Source organism: Mustela nivalis (genome assembly GCF_964662115.1).
Source record: "Mustela nivalis genome assembly, chromosome: 3".
NCBI lineage: Eukaryota > Metazoa > Chordata > Mammalia > Carnivora > Mustelidae > Mustela > Mustela nivalis.
The window spans coordinates 108,869,839-108,885,059 of record NC_139022.1 but is presented as its reverse complement, the minus strand read 5'-3'; the positions used below and the strand labels follow the sequence as shown (position 1 = coordinate 108,885,059).

Genomic DNA, 15,221 nt, shown 5'->3' with positions numbered 1-15,221 from the left:
ACCTTGACATACTCTTGGGAGGATCAGTACATAAGTGAGGTGACTATTCCAAAACAAATTTATATTAAGACTTTAGAACTTCTAGTATGTAGGATAAACTTTAAATAGGAACATAATTACAGGGTTTAATTGGATACTTAATAATTTACCCTTACCTTACTTTATGACAGTTCTTTCATGAGAATTTAGTAAGCCTCTTAATACAACATGAAGAAAATTCCTAGTAACTTTTGGCCATTTACCATCTATCTCAAAAATCCATTGGGTATTTACCATGTTGATTTCATAATATAAATGTTTAATTAGAAAATAAATACTTTTAGACAAACCATAAGTGACTCTTCATCTCACAAAACAAACTGAGGGTTGGGTGGGGGGAGGGGGGTTTGGAGAAGGGGAGTGGGGTTATGGACATTGGGGAGGGTATGTGCTTTGGTGAGTGCTGTGAAGTGTGTAAACCTGGTGATTCACAGACCTGTACCCCTGGGGATAAAAATATATGCTTATGAAAAATAAAAAATTAAAAAAAAAGAAAATAAATACTTTTGAAAAGGCAGGATTAATGAGAATGTTCCTGGAGAAAAATAGTTTTTAAAAATCAGTACATTTTAACTACATAACTTGGTTGTGTGACAGTTTGGACACATCTTTTACCCTTGTTTTTCTTCTCTAAAATTATAGTATCCCAGAAGTTAACTTGAAAGGTATGGATTAGTATTTGGCCTTTAGATGTGATGATCACTGCCTTTAAAAAATCAGTTCTGTTTTTTTAGCAATTGCCTGTGGTTACCTCCAGTACAATTGTGAGATGCCGCTCATGCAGGACATATATCAACCCTTTTGTCAGCTTTCTGGATCAAAGGAGATGGAAGTGTAACTTATGTTATCGAGTCAACGATGGTATGTTTTTTTAATAACATTTACAAATTTCAGTTCATGTTGTAGAGAAAGCAGATAAGGTGAAATTTTTTTAAAAAGCACCAATAACCTGTCTTACTTACTTGTAATCGTTCAACACTAAGATAACTTTTGTTAACTTCTTTCTACACATTTATACATACATACATATATGTGCATATGTATACATATATGAATAATTATATACTTTTTGAACAAAATGTGATATTATTCTGATACCACTTTTTTACATTTATTATATTAGATATATAATAAATGGCATATTTCATGGTATTATTTAAGCCTATAATTTAAAAAATATTTTTATTTAGAAATTGTCCCATGCCTTTTCTCTAGGGTGAAAGAAAATAAGTCCACAGAATAGCTGCCATTAGCTTCATTCACTGCTGTATGAAGGGAGGTGGGCAGTGCTAGAAGGTTAGTTAAATGTAGTTTTTTCAGTAATTGAGGAAGAGGAGATCTCTTTCAGAAGTTGCTTACAGTCAATGTTTAAGGAATATCAGCTAACCAGTAACACTTTATTAGGATTAGAGAGGAAAAGGGGTATGTTGATAACCATATTGAAACTTAAGTCTCCAGGGTACCTGGCTGACTCATTTAGGGGAGCATGTGACTCTTGCTTTTGGGTAGTGAGTTCAAACCCCACATTGGGTGTAGAGCTTACTTAAAAAAAAAAAAATTTAAGATAAAAAAGAAAACTTGGTCTTTGTTTGAAAGGAAATTTCATTAAGCATTGGGAAATGGGGAATTTAAGAGATTTTTAAAGACCATTCTTATGTTTTTTAGGAGTAAAGTGAGCATAGAATAAGAACATAATTTTTACTCTAATAATTTAGAAAACATATGTATAGGGTTTGGTATGCCTTTAAAATCTTATGTATATGTGCTTTAGAATGTGAAATAAAATTATAATAAAGGTAGGAATCATGCAGCCTAGGACCATTTCATAAACTATGGCTTACCCTTCAACAGGATTTGAATTTCTAAACATTAATGGGAAGACAGGGGCAATGATAATTTAGAAAATATTCTTTGGGCACTAGTATATTATAAGTGGTAGGTAACTGATATTCCATAAAGGCCTCCTTAATTAATGGAAGTCACAGAACTGTTAGGCTTTAGCTTGTATTTTTACCGTAGATTTGTGGGGCAGCCAGAGTCTGTACATATTGTGTCAAATGTTAATATTTGTGTACCATTATGAAATTTAACACAAAATTTAGTCTCACATTTAAGATAATAATTGGTATTTAATGAATTTTTATCATCCTTTCAAGCTGATTTAGGAAAGCAGTTTTAGCAAGAATTAAGACAAAGACTATATTAGAAGGTAGGAAGAGAAAAATCACCGTTATTGTGGCTGTAAAAGCAAGACATACTTGGTGCTATTGAGTGTGGGGGAAACTTGAAGTCAAAAACAGTGTATTTATCCTTTAATATTTAGTCCATATTGGCTTATCTATAAATCCTGAAAATAAGAAAACAACTAAATGCAAGATACATCAAATTTAAGCCTTTCAGTTTTATCACTGAATGTTGTTGACTTATAGTTCCTGAGGAATTCATGTACAACCCTTTGACTAGAGTTTATGGAGAACCTCACAGAAGACCTGAAGTTCAGAATGCTACTATTGAATTTATGGCTCCTTCAGAATACATGGTAAGCTTTCATTTTTATGTAGCCTATTTATTTAACACTGGGCTTTAAATAAAACATTGTAGCATTCTATAACAAAATTTTATGTTTTTAAATCTTATATTTGTTCATTATAAATGTAATTTATTATATAAGGGTAAATTTGAAAAGTAAAAGTATATGTAAAATGTCATCTGTATTTTTTTGTGTATCAATCTAGAAATGTGAAATACCAGGATCATATTTACTTTTAGGTCACTTCCAATATTTTTCTAATAATGTCGTGATAAATGTTCTCTTGTAAGTACTATTATTATGCACTTGCATGAGTATCTGAGGTCTTGGATTTTTAAAATAATAATTAGGCCTAATGTTTCGTTAGCATTTCACATTTTATTAAGCACTTACATATTTTTGATCATCACAAACAACCATCCGATTTAAGCTAGGTCAGTGCTGTTAATCCTGCTTTACAGATGTGAACACAGATTAAGTGACTCGCTAAATATCCTTTAAGTAAGTGGGAGACCTTGTATAAAAATCCCTGCCTTTTGATTTGCTTATGCTTTCACCATGCCATTATGCCTCTAAATAGAAGGAATATGAAGATAAGACTTCACGTCAATTTTTTATGTTTGGTTTTTTTTTTTAAGATTTTATTTATTTATTTCACAGAGAGAGAGAGAGAGAGAGAGAGAGAGAGAGAGAGAAAGATCACAAGTAGACAGAGAGGCAGGCAGAGAGAGGGGGAGGAAACAGGCTCCCTGCCGAGCAGAGAGCTGAATGCAGGGCTCAATCCCAGGACCCTGAGATCATGACCTGAGCGGAAGGCAGAGGCTTAACCCACTGAGCCACCCAGGCGCCCCAATTTTTTATGTTTTATTTTACCTTGTTATGTTTTTGTGGGGGTAATCTCCGGGCAATGGGAAATAGAAATTATGAGGATTCATTTTTTTTCACCACAGAAAAGTTCATTGTAGAAGACAGTTTTGTGACACTTAAATGGTTGGTAATAGTTTTCCCTAGTATAGCTATCTCTTTGTTGAATTAAAACCAAAAAATCAGAAGATGCACCTGTTCTTTTGTATTGGCTGCCCGAGGTGTCTTTTATCTCCCAGGGTTTGGAAAACTGACTTCCTTTAAATTTGTAAATTTGCCTATTGCAAGATGTTTTGCACCTTCTCCATTAATCTTTTAGGTGACAGATGCTATGAATCTGGCAAGTGGTCTGTGCAAAAAAATACAAAAGTTAGTACACTCCAAAAAAAAAGTTAGTATACTACATGCCCAGTTCTCATTGTGGTTATTTGATGCTTTTTTATTGACTTGAGAACAAATCTTTGAGTTTGGAATTTTAAAATATAGTTGTACATTTTTATGGATCTTGACTAAAATGCGTTTGTTAAGAAACCAGCTCAGGCTAACTTGATTTGTCACTTACACAGTTTTAATTTCCCTAAATTGTGAAATACAGTATATATGTGGAAAAGTCTATAAAACAAATGTGTAGGTTACCAAGTAGCTGTAAACACCTGTGTTATTAGTACCATGCAGGTCAGAAATTGAACATTGCTGTACTCCCAAAAGCCCTCTGACTATATTTTCTCTCCTTGTCCCTAAAGAAAAACTCTCTGACTTAGGGCAATCACATCTTCATTTTTCTTTTTCTAACTCCACATCTGAAAACAGTATAATATAGTTCATCTATTTTTAGAACTCCTGATATTTCTATGTTATTTTCTTAATCCATTATTGTTTATTAGTGTCTCCATTTAATCTACAGATGGTAGGTTTAGATTTAATCCTGTAAAAGGTCTTTAATGAGATCTTTCTTTTCTCCAGTTACGACCACCTCAACCTCCAGTGTACCTCTTTGTATTTGATGTATCTCACAATGCAGTTGAAACTGGATACTTGAATTCAGTTTGCCAGAGTTTGTTGGACAATCTGGATTTGTAAGTACCTTAATTCAGCTTAAATTTGAAACTACTGTTTGCAAAATGAATTAATAGTTTCAAAATACTAAAAATGCTGTATATAATTATGTTCTAAATGTCCATTTAAATTGGTTTGTTAGAGGTACATGGGTGGCTCAGTGGGTTAAGCCTCTGCCTTCGGCTCGGGTCATGAGCTCGGGGTCCTGGGATCGAGCCCCGTATCGGGCTCTCTGCTCAGTGGAGAGCCTGCTTCCTCCTCTCTCTCTCTGCCTGCCTCTATGCCTACTTATGATCTCTCACTGTCAAATAAATAAATAAAATCTTTAAAAATAAATAAATGGGTTTTTAAAGATTTTATTTATTTATTTGACAGAGAGAGTGGGGGGGAAGCAGGCTCCCCCCTGAGCAGAGAGCCCAATGTCGGGCTCGATCCTAAGACGCTGGGATCATGACCTAAGCCGAAGGCAGCTGCTGCTTAACCAACTGAGCCACCCAGGCGTCCCCCACATGAGTATTTTCACTCAAATCTCAGCCAGCATATCTTCTTACCTATAAATAATTGCAATTATTTTTTCACCCTAAGATACAAGTATCACAGCAAACAAAATTAGCAGTAATTCTGTAATATGATTTAATACCTAGTTCAATTTTTTGTTATGTCAGAAATGCCCTTTTTGAAGGTTTGTTGAAATAAGAATCCAAACAGTGTATACATGTTGCATTTAGTTGTCATATCTGTTAAGTCTCTTAAAATATCTGTACTATAAATGGTTCTTAGATACTTATTGTAACCTATAAAAGCTAGTATAACTTTTCACTGTTGTGAAATATAGTGCTCTTGCGTGGTATAGAAGAATGTGAAGGATCATATCTTACCAGAAATGGACTAAGTCTCTCACCTGGGCGAAAGGAGCCTCCTTATTCTTGCCAGCATTTGTATTTCTTTTTTATTTTAATTTTAATTAATTTATTTATTTTTAAAAGATTTTATTTATTTATTTGGCAGAGAGAGAGAGAGATCACGAGTAGGCAGAGAGGCAGGCAGAGAGAGGGAGGGAAGCAGACTCCCCACTGAGCAGAGAGCCTGATGCAGGGCTCGATCCCAGGACCCTGAGATCATGACCTAGACGAAGGCAGAGGCTTAACCCACTGAGCCCCTAAATTTTTATTTATTTTTTTAACATTTTACTTATTTATTTGAGAAAGAGAGACCATGAGCAGAGGGAGGGGAAGGCAGAGCAGGCTCCCTTCTCACTGCACGGCTTGGTTCCAGTACCCTGGAATCACTATGGGAGCTGAAGGCAGACGCTTAACTGACTGAGCCACCCAGGCACCCAGTATTTGTATTTTTAATCAACAAGAATGAAAACTAGGGACGCCTGGGTGGCTCAGTTGGTTGAGCAGCTGCCTTTGGCTCAGGTCATGATCCCAGCGTCCTGGGATTGAGTCCCACATCGGGCTCCTTGCTCAGCGGGGAGCCTGCTTCTCCCTCTGCCTCTGTCTGCCATTCTGTCTGCCTGTGCTCGCTCTCTCCCTCTCTCCCTGATAAATAAATAAAATCTTTAAAAAAAAAAAAAAAAGAATGAAAACTAGTTTGTCTCTCTCCTTAAGAAACTGAAGGTCCACATTTTAAGTTCTTTAAGACAGATACTTTTGGTGCTCTTAAGGTGAACGATGTAAGATTTGGGTAAAAATTTTTTTTTTTTTTTTCAAGATTTATCCATCCATTTGACAGACAGAGATCACAAGTAGGCAGAGAGGCAGACAGAGAGAGAGGAGGAAGCAGGCTCCCCACTGAGCAGAGAACCCGATATGGGGCTCGATCCCAGGACCCTGGGATCATGACCTAAGCCGAAAGCAGAGGCTTTAACCCAGTGAGCCACCCAGGTGCCCCTGGCTAAACTTTTTAAAAGATATGCAATACATTAATTTATATTAGATTTTAGGGGTGTATGGGTGGATCATTGCTTAAGCATCAAACTCTTGATCTCAGCTCAGGTGTTGATCTGAGGGTCTGAAGTTCAAGCCCTTTGGTGGGTTCCATGCCTAGCATATATACACATACATATATATATTATATACACATAGACACATGAATATATTATATTTTACAGTTGCTAAGTGGTAATTTTTTGTTAAAATCATCTACAAAGTTCACTATAAGAACATGAAAATGTTTATATATACATTCAAATATTTTTTTAATATATTATTTCCTTTGTAATTTATGTAACTTTATATAGGTGTAGTGAGTTTTGGATTGCTGTATTATTGCAGGGTTTTATTGATTGTTTGGCTTACGTGTAATGTTTTCACTTTGAGTAAGTTCTGTTTTCATACTAGTTAAACATTTGGTGGATTAATCATTTATTTTTGGACTATTTCCATAATTCAAAAGTATTTTGTATGATATACATATATATGTTATCATATATCATATTTTGTATGATGTATATATGTTAACTCTTCACAGATATTTTTATATATGTATGTATATGGAAAAACTTGATGCAATATTCTTTTGAATTTGTTTGTTGTAGGCTTCCTGGGAACACCAGGACAAAAATTGGCTTCATTACATTTGATAGTACAATCCACTTCTACAGTCTTCAAGAAGGTCTCTCTCAACCTCAGATGCTAATCGTTTCAGATATTGAAGGTATATATACTTAAAATTATTGAAACGCCTTAGGAATTTTCAGTTTTATAAATATATCATGAATATTTGACATATGTATGTGTGTATGGTGTATATGATATGTCTAAGAGCTTGAGTATAAAGTCATAAGCTTATTGTAATTGTAAGTAAGAGTCCTTTAGTCCAATCCCTCATTTTATAGAAGAGAAAACAGTAACAGAGGTAAAGTGAATTCTGAGGCAACAAAAACAAGTTAATGTTCAAACAAATTAAACATAGGTTTCTTTTTCCCTTCTTATTCATTCATTCAAAAAGTATTTGAGGAGAGACATATAAAAGTAATGGGACAGAATAGGTTTATTCCAGGAATAAACCGAACATATATGCTGAACTGATTTTTTTTTTTTTTTTTTAAGATTTTACTTATTTATTTGACAGAGATCACAAGTAGGCAGAAAGACAGGCAGAGAGAGAGGAGGAAGCAGGCTCCGTGCTGAGTAGAGAGCCTAATGTGGGGCTCGATCCCACTGGGATCATGACCTGAGCCGAAGGCAGAGGCTTTAACCCACTAAGCCACTCAGGTGCCCCTGAATTGATTTTTTTTTTTTTAAGAATTTACTTATTTATGGGGTGCCTGGGTGGCTCAGTGGGTTGAGCCTCTGCCTTGGACTTGGGTCATGATCTCAGGGTCATGCGATCAAGCCCTGCATCAGGCTCTCTGCTGGGCAGGGAGCCTGCTTCCCCCCATCTCTGCTTGCCTCTCTGCCTACTCGTGATCTCTCTCTCTCTCTGCCAAATAAATAAATAAAATCTTTTAAAAATAAATAAATTAATTAAAATTAAAATAAAAAAGAAATACAAATAAGGAGAATAAGGAGGCAAGAATAAGGAGGCTCCTTTCGCCCAGGTGAGAGACTTAGTCCATTTCTGGTAAGATATGATCCTTCACATTCTTCTATACCACGCAAGAGCACTATATTTCACAACAGTGAAAAGTTATACTAGCTTTTATAGGTTACAATAAGTATCTAAGAACCATTTATAGTACAGATATTTTAAGAGATTTCAGGGTCCTGGGATCAAGTCCCACATCAGGCTCTCTGCTAGGCGGGGAGCCAGCTTCCTCCCCCTCTCTCTCTCTGACTGCCTCTCTGCCTACTTGAGATCTCTGTCAAATAAATAAATAAAATCTTGGAGAAAAAAAAGAAAAAGGAAAATAGATAATTTGGCTTCTTCAAAATTAAAAAATAATTTTTAAAAAGATTTATTTATTTATTTAGAGGGAAAGTACACAAGAAGGGGGAGGGTCAAAGGACAGGGACAGAATCTCAAGCTGACTCTCCTAAGCATGGAGCCCTATGTGGGGCTCAAGTTCCCAACCCTGAGGTCATGACATGTATGTAAATCAAGAGTTGGCCATTTAACCAAGTGAACCACCCAGGTACCCCCCAAATTAAGAACTTTTGTGTTTCACAGTTAAGAATGTAAAAAGGCAACCCACAGAATGAGAAAATATTATAAATCATATGTCTGATCAGGAATTTATATCTAGGGGAACCTGGGGTGGGTCAGTCATTTGAACTTTCTTTGGCTCAGGTCAAAATCCTAGGGTCTTGGGATAGAGCCCTGCATCTGGCTCCTTGCACAGTGGGGAGCCTGCTTCTCCCTCTCCCTCTGCCTGCTGCTCCTCCTCGTGCACATGCTCTCTCTCTCACATGCTATCTTTCTCTCCCTCTGTCAAGTAAATAAATAAAATCTTAATTTTATTTTATTTGAGAGAGAGACAAAGAGAAAAGAGAGAGAGAGCACAAGCAGGGTAAGAGGCAAAGGGAGTAGCAGACTCCCAATGAATGGGGGAGCCTGATGCGGGCTCAATCCCAGGACCCTGAGATCATGACCTAAGCCGAAGGCAGATACTTAGCCAACTGATCCACCCAAATGCCCCAATAAATAAAATCTTTTTTAAAAAATATAGGAATTTGTGGGACACCTGGGTGGCTCAGTGGGTTAAAGTCTCTGCCTTTGGCTTGGGTCATGATCCCAGGGTCTTGGGGTCGAGCCCCGCATCGCGCTCTCTGCTCAGTGGGAAGCCTGCTTCCCCCTCTCTCTGTCTGCCTCTCTGCCTACTTGTGATTTCTCTCTCTCTGTGTCAAATAAATAAATAAAATCTTTAAAAAAAGATATAGGAATTTACATCTGCATTATAGAAAGAACTTCTATAACTAAACAAGAAAAACACAATTTAAAGTGGGTAAATGATTTGAATAGACATGTCTCTATTCTATACACAGTATTCAATATTTTCTATAAACAGTTGGCTGATAAGCTCTTGAAAAGATGCTCTGTATCATAAGTTATCAGGGAAATACAAATGAAAACCACGATGAGACTAGTTAGAAAATCTCCGATTCAGAATTCAAATTGTTTTGCTGCTCTGAGCATGTCTATGAATGTCCACAGAAGCAACAGCATGAGTATTGGTTTTGGGGTTACAAATAAATATTAGTGAGTAGGGGTACATAGGTGAGCTCAGTTGGTTATGGGTCTTGCTCAGAGGGGAGCCTGCTTCTCCTTCTCCCACTCCTCCTGTTTGTGCTCGCTCTTTCTCTCACTCTCTGTCAAATAAATAAATAAAATCTTCAAAAAAAAATTTTAGTAGGCAAATTGGCAAATACAGAATCCATAAATAGTGAGGACTCACTATACATCTTTAAAGGGCAGTAGTTTAAAAGAGCCCCAGTTTCTGTCCTGGTTGTTTTTAATCTCACAACAAACCAGCCTGGTTATTCATTCATTCCCTAACCAGATAATTATTTTGCATGAAATAAAATCACTGAATAGGTGATTCTGATGATGGGCCAAATTGTGAATTCACTGCTAAGATCCAGCCTCTCAGTTTTTTTTGTTTGTTTGTTTGTTTTTTAAGATTTTATTTATTTATTTGACAGAGAGAGAGATCACAAGCAGGCAGAGAGGCAGGCAGAGAGAGAGGAGGAAGCAGGCTCCCTGCTGAGCAGAGAGCCCGATGTGGGGCTCGATCCCAGGTCCCTGAGATCATGACCTGAGCCGAAGGCAGCAGCCCAACCACTGAGCCACCCAGGCGCCCCAGCCTCTCAGTTTTATACATAAGCTGATGGATGGAGTGTCCCTTGCTGGATGTCATATAGCAAGGATTAAAAAAAAGATAGTAACAAGTAAAGTATTTGCAAGAACGTGGAGAAAGTGGAACTCTCAGACACTGCTGGTTGGAATGGAAAATACTGCAGCCACTATGGAACAGTCTACCTCTTGCTCCAAAAGTTTATAAACACAGAGTTATCATATGACCAAGCAATTCTAGTCAATATATATATATAGATACTCAAGGAAAGTAGGAAAATGTGCAGGTGGATGTTCATAGCAACATAGCCAAAAAGTAGAAACAACCCTAATGCCCCTTATTTGATGAATGGATAAATAAAAAGTGTTTTCATACCATGAAATACTATTTTTCAGTAAAAAAGAATAAAGTACTGATAGGTGCTTCAACATAGCGAACCTTGAAAACATTATGCTGAATGTCAGAAGCCAGTCATAAAGTACCTCATACTGTGACTCTTTCGTGTGTGACTCTTTTTATTTAAAAATTTTATCTGTTTTAGAAAACGTGTGTGTGTGCGCGTGCTTGCACTTGTGGTGTGGGGGATGGGACGTGAGGGAGGAGCAGAAGGGAGAGAATTCCAAGCAGACTCCCCCATGGGTGCAGAGTCTGATGTAGGGCTTGATCTCACAATCCCGGGATCATGACATTCGGACCATATTCTGAACTGAAATCAAGAGTTAGTTAGATGTTGGGCTATTGGTTTCGTCTTAGATCATCTGGGCATGGAGTCTGCTTGGGATTCTCTGCCTCTCCCTCTGCCACTCACCGCTATCATGCATTCTCTCTCTAAAATAAATTAATTAAATATTCTTAAAAATATGAAATGTCCAGGATAGGCACATCCACAGACAGACTGGTGGCTTCCTAGCTCTCTGGGAGTTGGCAGGGACATGAAGAGTTCACATGGTGTTTCCTTTTGGGATAATGAGAAGGATCTGGAATTAGTGTTGATGATTTGCAATTCTGTGAATATATCAAAACATCACTGAATTGTTATCTTCTATAAGGGTGAATTCTATGATACGGGAATTATATCTCAATTAAACTTATTAAACATTTTTAAAATTTTTATGATTGATTTATTTGAGAGAGAGCTACAGAGCATGTGGGGGGACGGCCAGAGGGAGAGAGCCTTAGGCAGCCTCCATGTGAAGCGTGGAACCCAACATGGGGCTTGACATACGACGTGAGCAGAAAATAAGAATCAAACTTGGATGGCCTGACTGTGCCATCCAGGCGCCTCAAAACATTCTTTAAAGAAAAAAATCTAAATAGTCAACTGTCAACGAGAATTTTTTCAGATTTTTCTAATTTATTTGAGAGAAAGAGAGATGCGGAGGGAGAAAGGGAGAGAGGGAGAAAGATAGAAGCAGATTCCCTGCTGAGCAGGAAGCCTGATGCGGGGCTCAGTCCCAGGACCCAGAGATCATAACCCAAGCCGAAGGCAGATGCTTGACCAACTGAGCCACCCAGGTGCCCTGACTGTAGAATTTTTGTGTGGCAGCTAAAGTAAATATTTAATATTACAAATAGTATTTTAGTATTATTTTTTATGAACATTATAATGAGCCTTTAAAAAAAAAAGCAAATAGTACCAATATGTGGAAAGTAAGACTTCTTATAGTCCTTCACCTCCACCCATAGTTTTGCTTCCTTTTAAAGGAAGAGAATTTAATTCCTAAGTAAAAATGAATTTGAATCCTGAGGAGCTCATCTGAAGTGGTCAGTTAGCATACCATCTGATTTACCTGATTTTATAGTCTCATAAATATTGGCACTAGTTGGGACATTCTTTTTTATTTTTTTATTTTTATTTTTATTTTTTTAAATTTATTTAGTCAGAGAGAGAGAGCGAGAGCTAGCACAGGCAGACAGAGTGGCAGGCAGAGTCAGAGGGAGAAGCAGGCTCCCCGTGGAGCAAGGAGCCCGATGTGGGACTCGATCCCAGGACGCCGGGATCATGACCTGAGCCGAAGGCAGCTGCTTAACCAACTGAGCCACCCAGGCGTCCCTAGTTGGGACATTCTTTATGAGACAGTATGTGCTTGTTGAATGACAGAGCTCTTGTTGGGTTCCATTACTTCTTTGTAAAGACCTAGCATTCTTGTGTGTCATCTTAGTCAACATTTTTTTTTTTAATGCCAAGACTACTAGTTTCATGGGCTAATAAGCAAGAATGTAAAGTAGGATTCTGAACTCTTGTCTTTAACTTAAGAAGCAAAGCACTTGTGCAAACCTGTACTGAGTGTTTACTCAACAGATCAATATTTTCTAATTAGGAGCCTATTAACCTTTTATATGGTAACGTAAGTTATAATAAATACCTAAATCAATGGTCCTTTGATGGCTTTTTTAATATAGGTAGACAGTGCTTATATAATAGAGGAGGTCACTTTTCTTTAAATTATGAGGGTGGTTAAATTTTTTTTTTTTTTTAAGATTTTATTTGTCAGAGAGAGCACAAGTAGGGGGAACAGCAGACAGAGGGAGAAGCAGGCTCCCTGCTGAGCAAGGAGCCAGACACCAGACTGTATCCCAGGACCCTGGGATTGTGACCTGAGACAAAGGCAGATGCTTAATGGACTGAGCCACCCAGGCATCCCTGGGGGTGGTTAATTATATCAGTGTTAAATGTTTGGAACATCTTTAACAATTAAGTTTTGTTTGAAAGAAATATTTATTTATTTTTTCAGATGTTTTTATACCTATGCCAGAGAACTTATTAGTAAATTTAAATGAAAGTAAAGAGGTAAGTTACATTTTCTTATCTGACACTTTTTTTTAAATATTGAAGGAATGTATTTTCAAAATGAACTTTAAGTAGTTTTTTTCTTTCTGAGGCATTTCTAAGATGTATAACATTTTATATTTGCTGTTAGTTAAAATTCATCAGATGAACAGATCTTGAGTTTACCCTTGAACTGATGGCTCTTAAGTCTAACGTAGCAAGATACTTTGTAATAGGGTAGAAGATAAGCCTATTTCGTAAAGGAAAACCTGATGGAAACCTGCCTTGCCACCATTTGGGAAATGGGGAGGGTTGCTCAGATAAGCTTCTGGTCACTACATAGAAGCACTTTAGCTAGGCTGCTTTCAGTGCCCTTTGCTTTTCTGATTCACAGAGTGTCATTGGGGTCAGTTCAGAAGAAACTTATTCCCTGCCTGGAAATTGCCATGACATAATACAGTGAGAGGTGAACAGAATGTGTCTGAAGGGGGGATGTTGTCTACCCTGTACATGCATATATGCCGTAGGGGTAACATTTTAACTAGCAAGTCTATGGTCTCAGCTGTTGGCAACAGTGACTTCACCATAGGGTGAAGTACTTTTTTTCCCTTTAACTCTCTTTATTTGTACAACCTAACCTGAATAGGTAGTAGTTTTTCATTTTGTTTTTCTTTTGTAGTGGTATTACTAGTTGGAAAATTTACTGGCTATCTTAGACTTTTCAATAGGGGAAGAGTTAAATCGCTTTGGAACTGAAAAGAATAAAGTGTGTAGAGGTGATTGAGAAGGCCGTGTTTGATGGCATTAAAAGAAATCAAATCTAAACTGTGATGGTTCTTTTGGATACATTTTGGACTTATAGTCTTGCTGGACTACTGCATGTGCAAGAACTGTAAGGCCCCAATTTTGATTTGTCTTGCTTGCCAATTTATAATGTTGACTTAAAATGGCTTTCTTGTCATTTGGCCAACTTCATTGTTTACTGTACTGTCTGTAGATTCTCTGACCATCATCATGACTCAGTGTCTTGTCTACTGTATTAGTTATTGACTTTTGTGGAAGAAGTTTTTAATTGTTAACATCTTTGAGTTTTCTTGCTTTATTTTACAAGCTTGTTCAAGATTTACTGAAAACTCTGCCACAAATGTTCACCAAGACCCTGGAAACCCAGAGTGCCTTGGGTCCTGCACTTCAGGCGGCCTTTAAGCTGATGTCCCCAACTGGTGGTCGAATGTCTGTCTTTCAAACACAACTTCCTACTCTTGGAGTGGGAGCCCTGAGACCACGAGAGGAGCCCAACCAAAGGTCATCTGCTAAGGTTAGAAAGTCATCAAATGTATGTTACCATATATTTTGGGACTCTACTCTGTCCTTTAACCACAAAGCCTGTTCATTTATTTTTCAGTTGTGGAGAGGAGGGAGTATAAGGAAAGAGACAAAGCATTTCTCTTTTATGTCGAAATTTCTATTTTGTTACACTTACCACCTGATTCACTTTTACCTTATTTTTGGATCTTTAGCGGGCCGCTAGCAGTGCAGCCTGCCTTTAATAAGAAAGTCTGGCAGTCTAAAGAATATACCTTTTAGGAACAAAGTAGAATGTGGGTGACCGCTAAAAAGTAGTCTGTCTTATTGACTGCCATGGATTGCTTTTGAGCACTTTGTGTATATAAATGATTTGAAGTGTGTATTGGTTAAAAGATGATGAGAGTTGCTGTATACTGTAATGATGATGTCAGTCCTGGGGTCAGTCTGTCTAAATTCTGCTTTTTGTTTTATCATTTTTACTACTATGTTTTTAAAGATTTTATTTATTTGTAATAGAGAGCACAAGCAGGGGGAGCAGTAGGCAGAAGGAGAAACAGGCTCTCTGCTGTGCAGGGACCCCGATTTGGGGCTTGATCCCAGGACCTTGAGATCATGACCTGAACCAAAGACAGATGCTTAACCGACTGAGCCACCCAGGTGTCCCGCAACTGCCTTTTAGCTGTACGAGCTTGAAGAATTAATTTCTTTGCCCTTCTGTTTCCTTATGTTTATTTATAAAGTAAAAATAATTATAGTACTAACTTCTTACAATAGTTCAAAGGTCTACATAGATATTACACATGAATTCTTTAGAACATTTTCCAGCATTCTAAGCATTTAATAGATTATTGAAATTAGCATTATAGATGTATTTCTTTTTAAAAGTAGAAAATAGAAAATCCTTAAGCGGTACA

The 15,221-nt window shown here is 37.2% G+C and overlaps 1 protein-coding gene across 2 annotated transcripts in view; it reads left to right on the top strand.

Moving 5' to 3' along the window:
- SEC24A (SEC24 homolog A, COPII coat complex component) overlaps nt 1-15,221 on the top strand; it is a 67,930-nt gene that overhangs the window by 33,626 nt on the left and 19,083 nt on the right. For both annotated transcript variants that reach the window (XM_082725640.1, XM_082725639.1), the window contains 6 exons: nt 774-900; nt 2,469-2,578; nt 4,397-4,509; nt 7,032-7,150; nt 12,965-13,020; nt 14,111-14,317. In XM_082725640.1, coding sequence (XP_082581766.1) covers nt 774-900; nt 2,469-2,578; nt 4,397-4,509; nt 7,032-7,150; nt 12,965-13,020; nt 14,111-14,317 — 732 coding nt within the window. The remainder of the gene's footprint in view (nt 1-773; nt 901-2,468; nt 2,579-4,396; nt 4,510-7,031; nt 7,151-12,964; nt 13,021-14,110; nt 14,318-15,221) is intronic.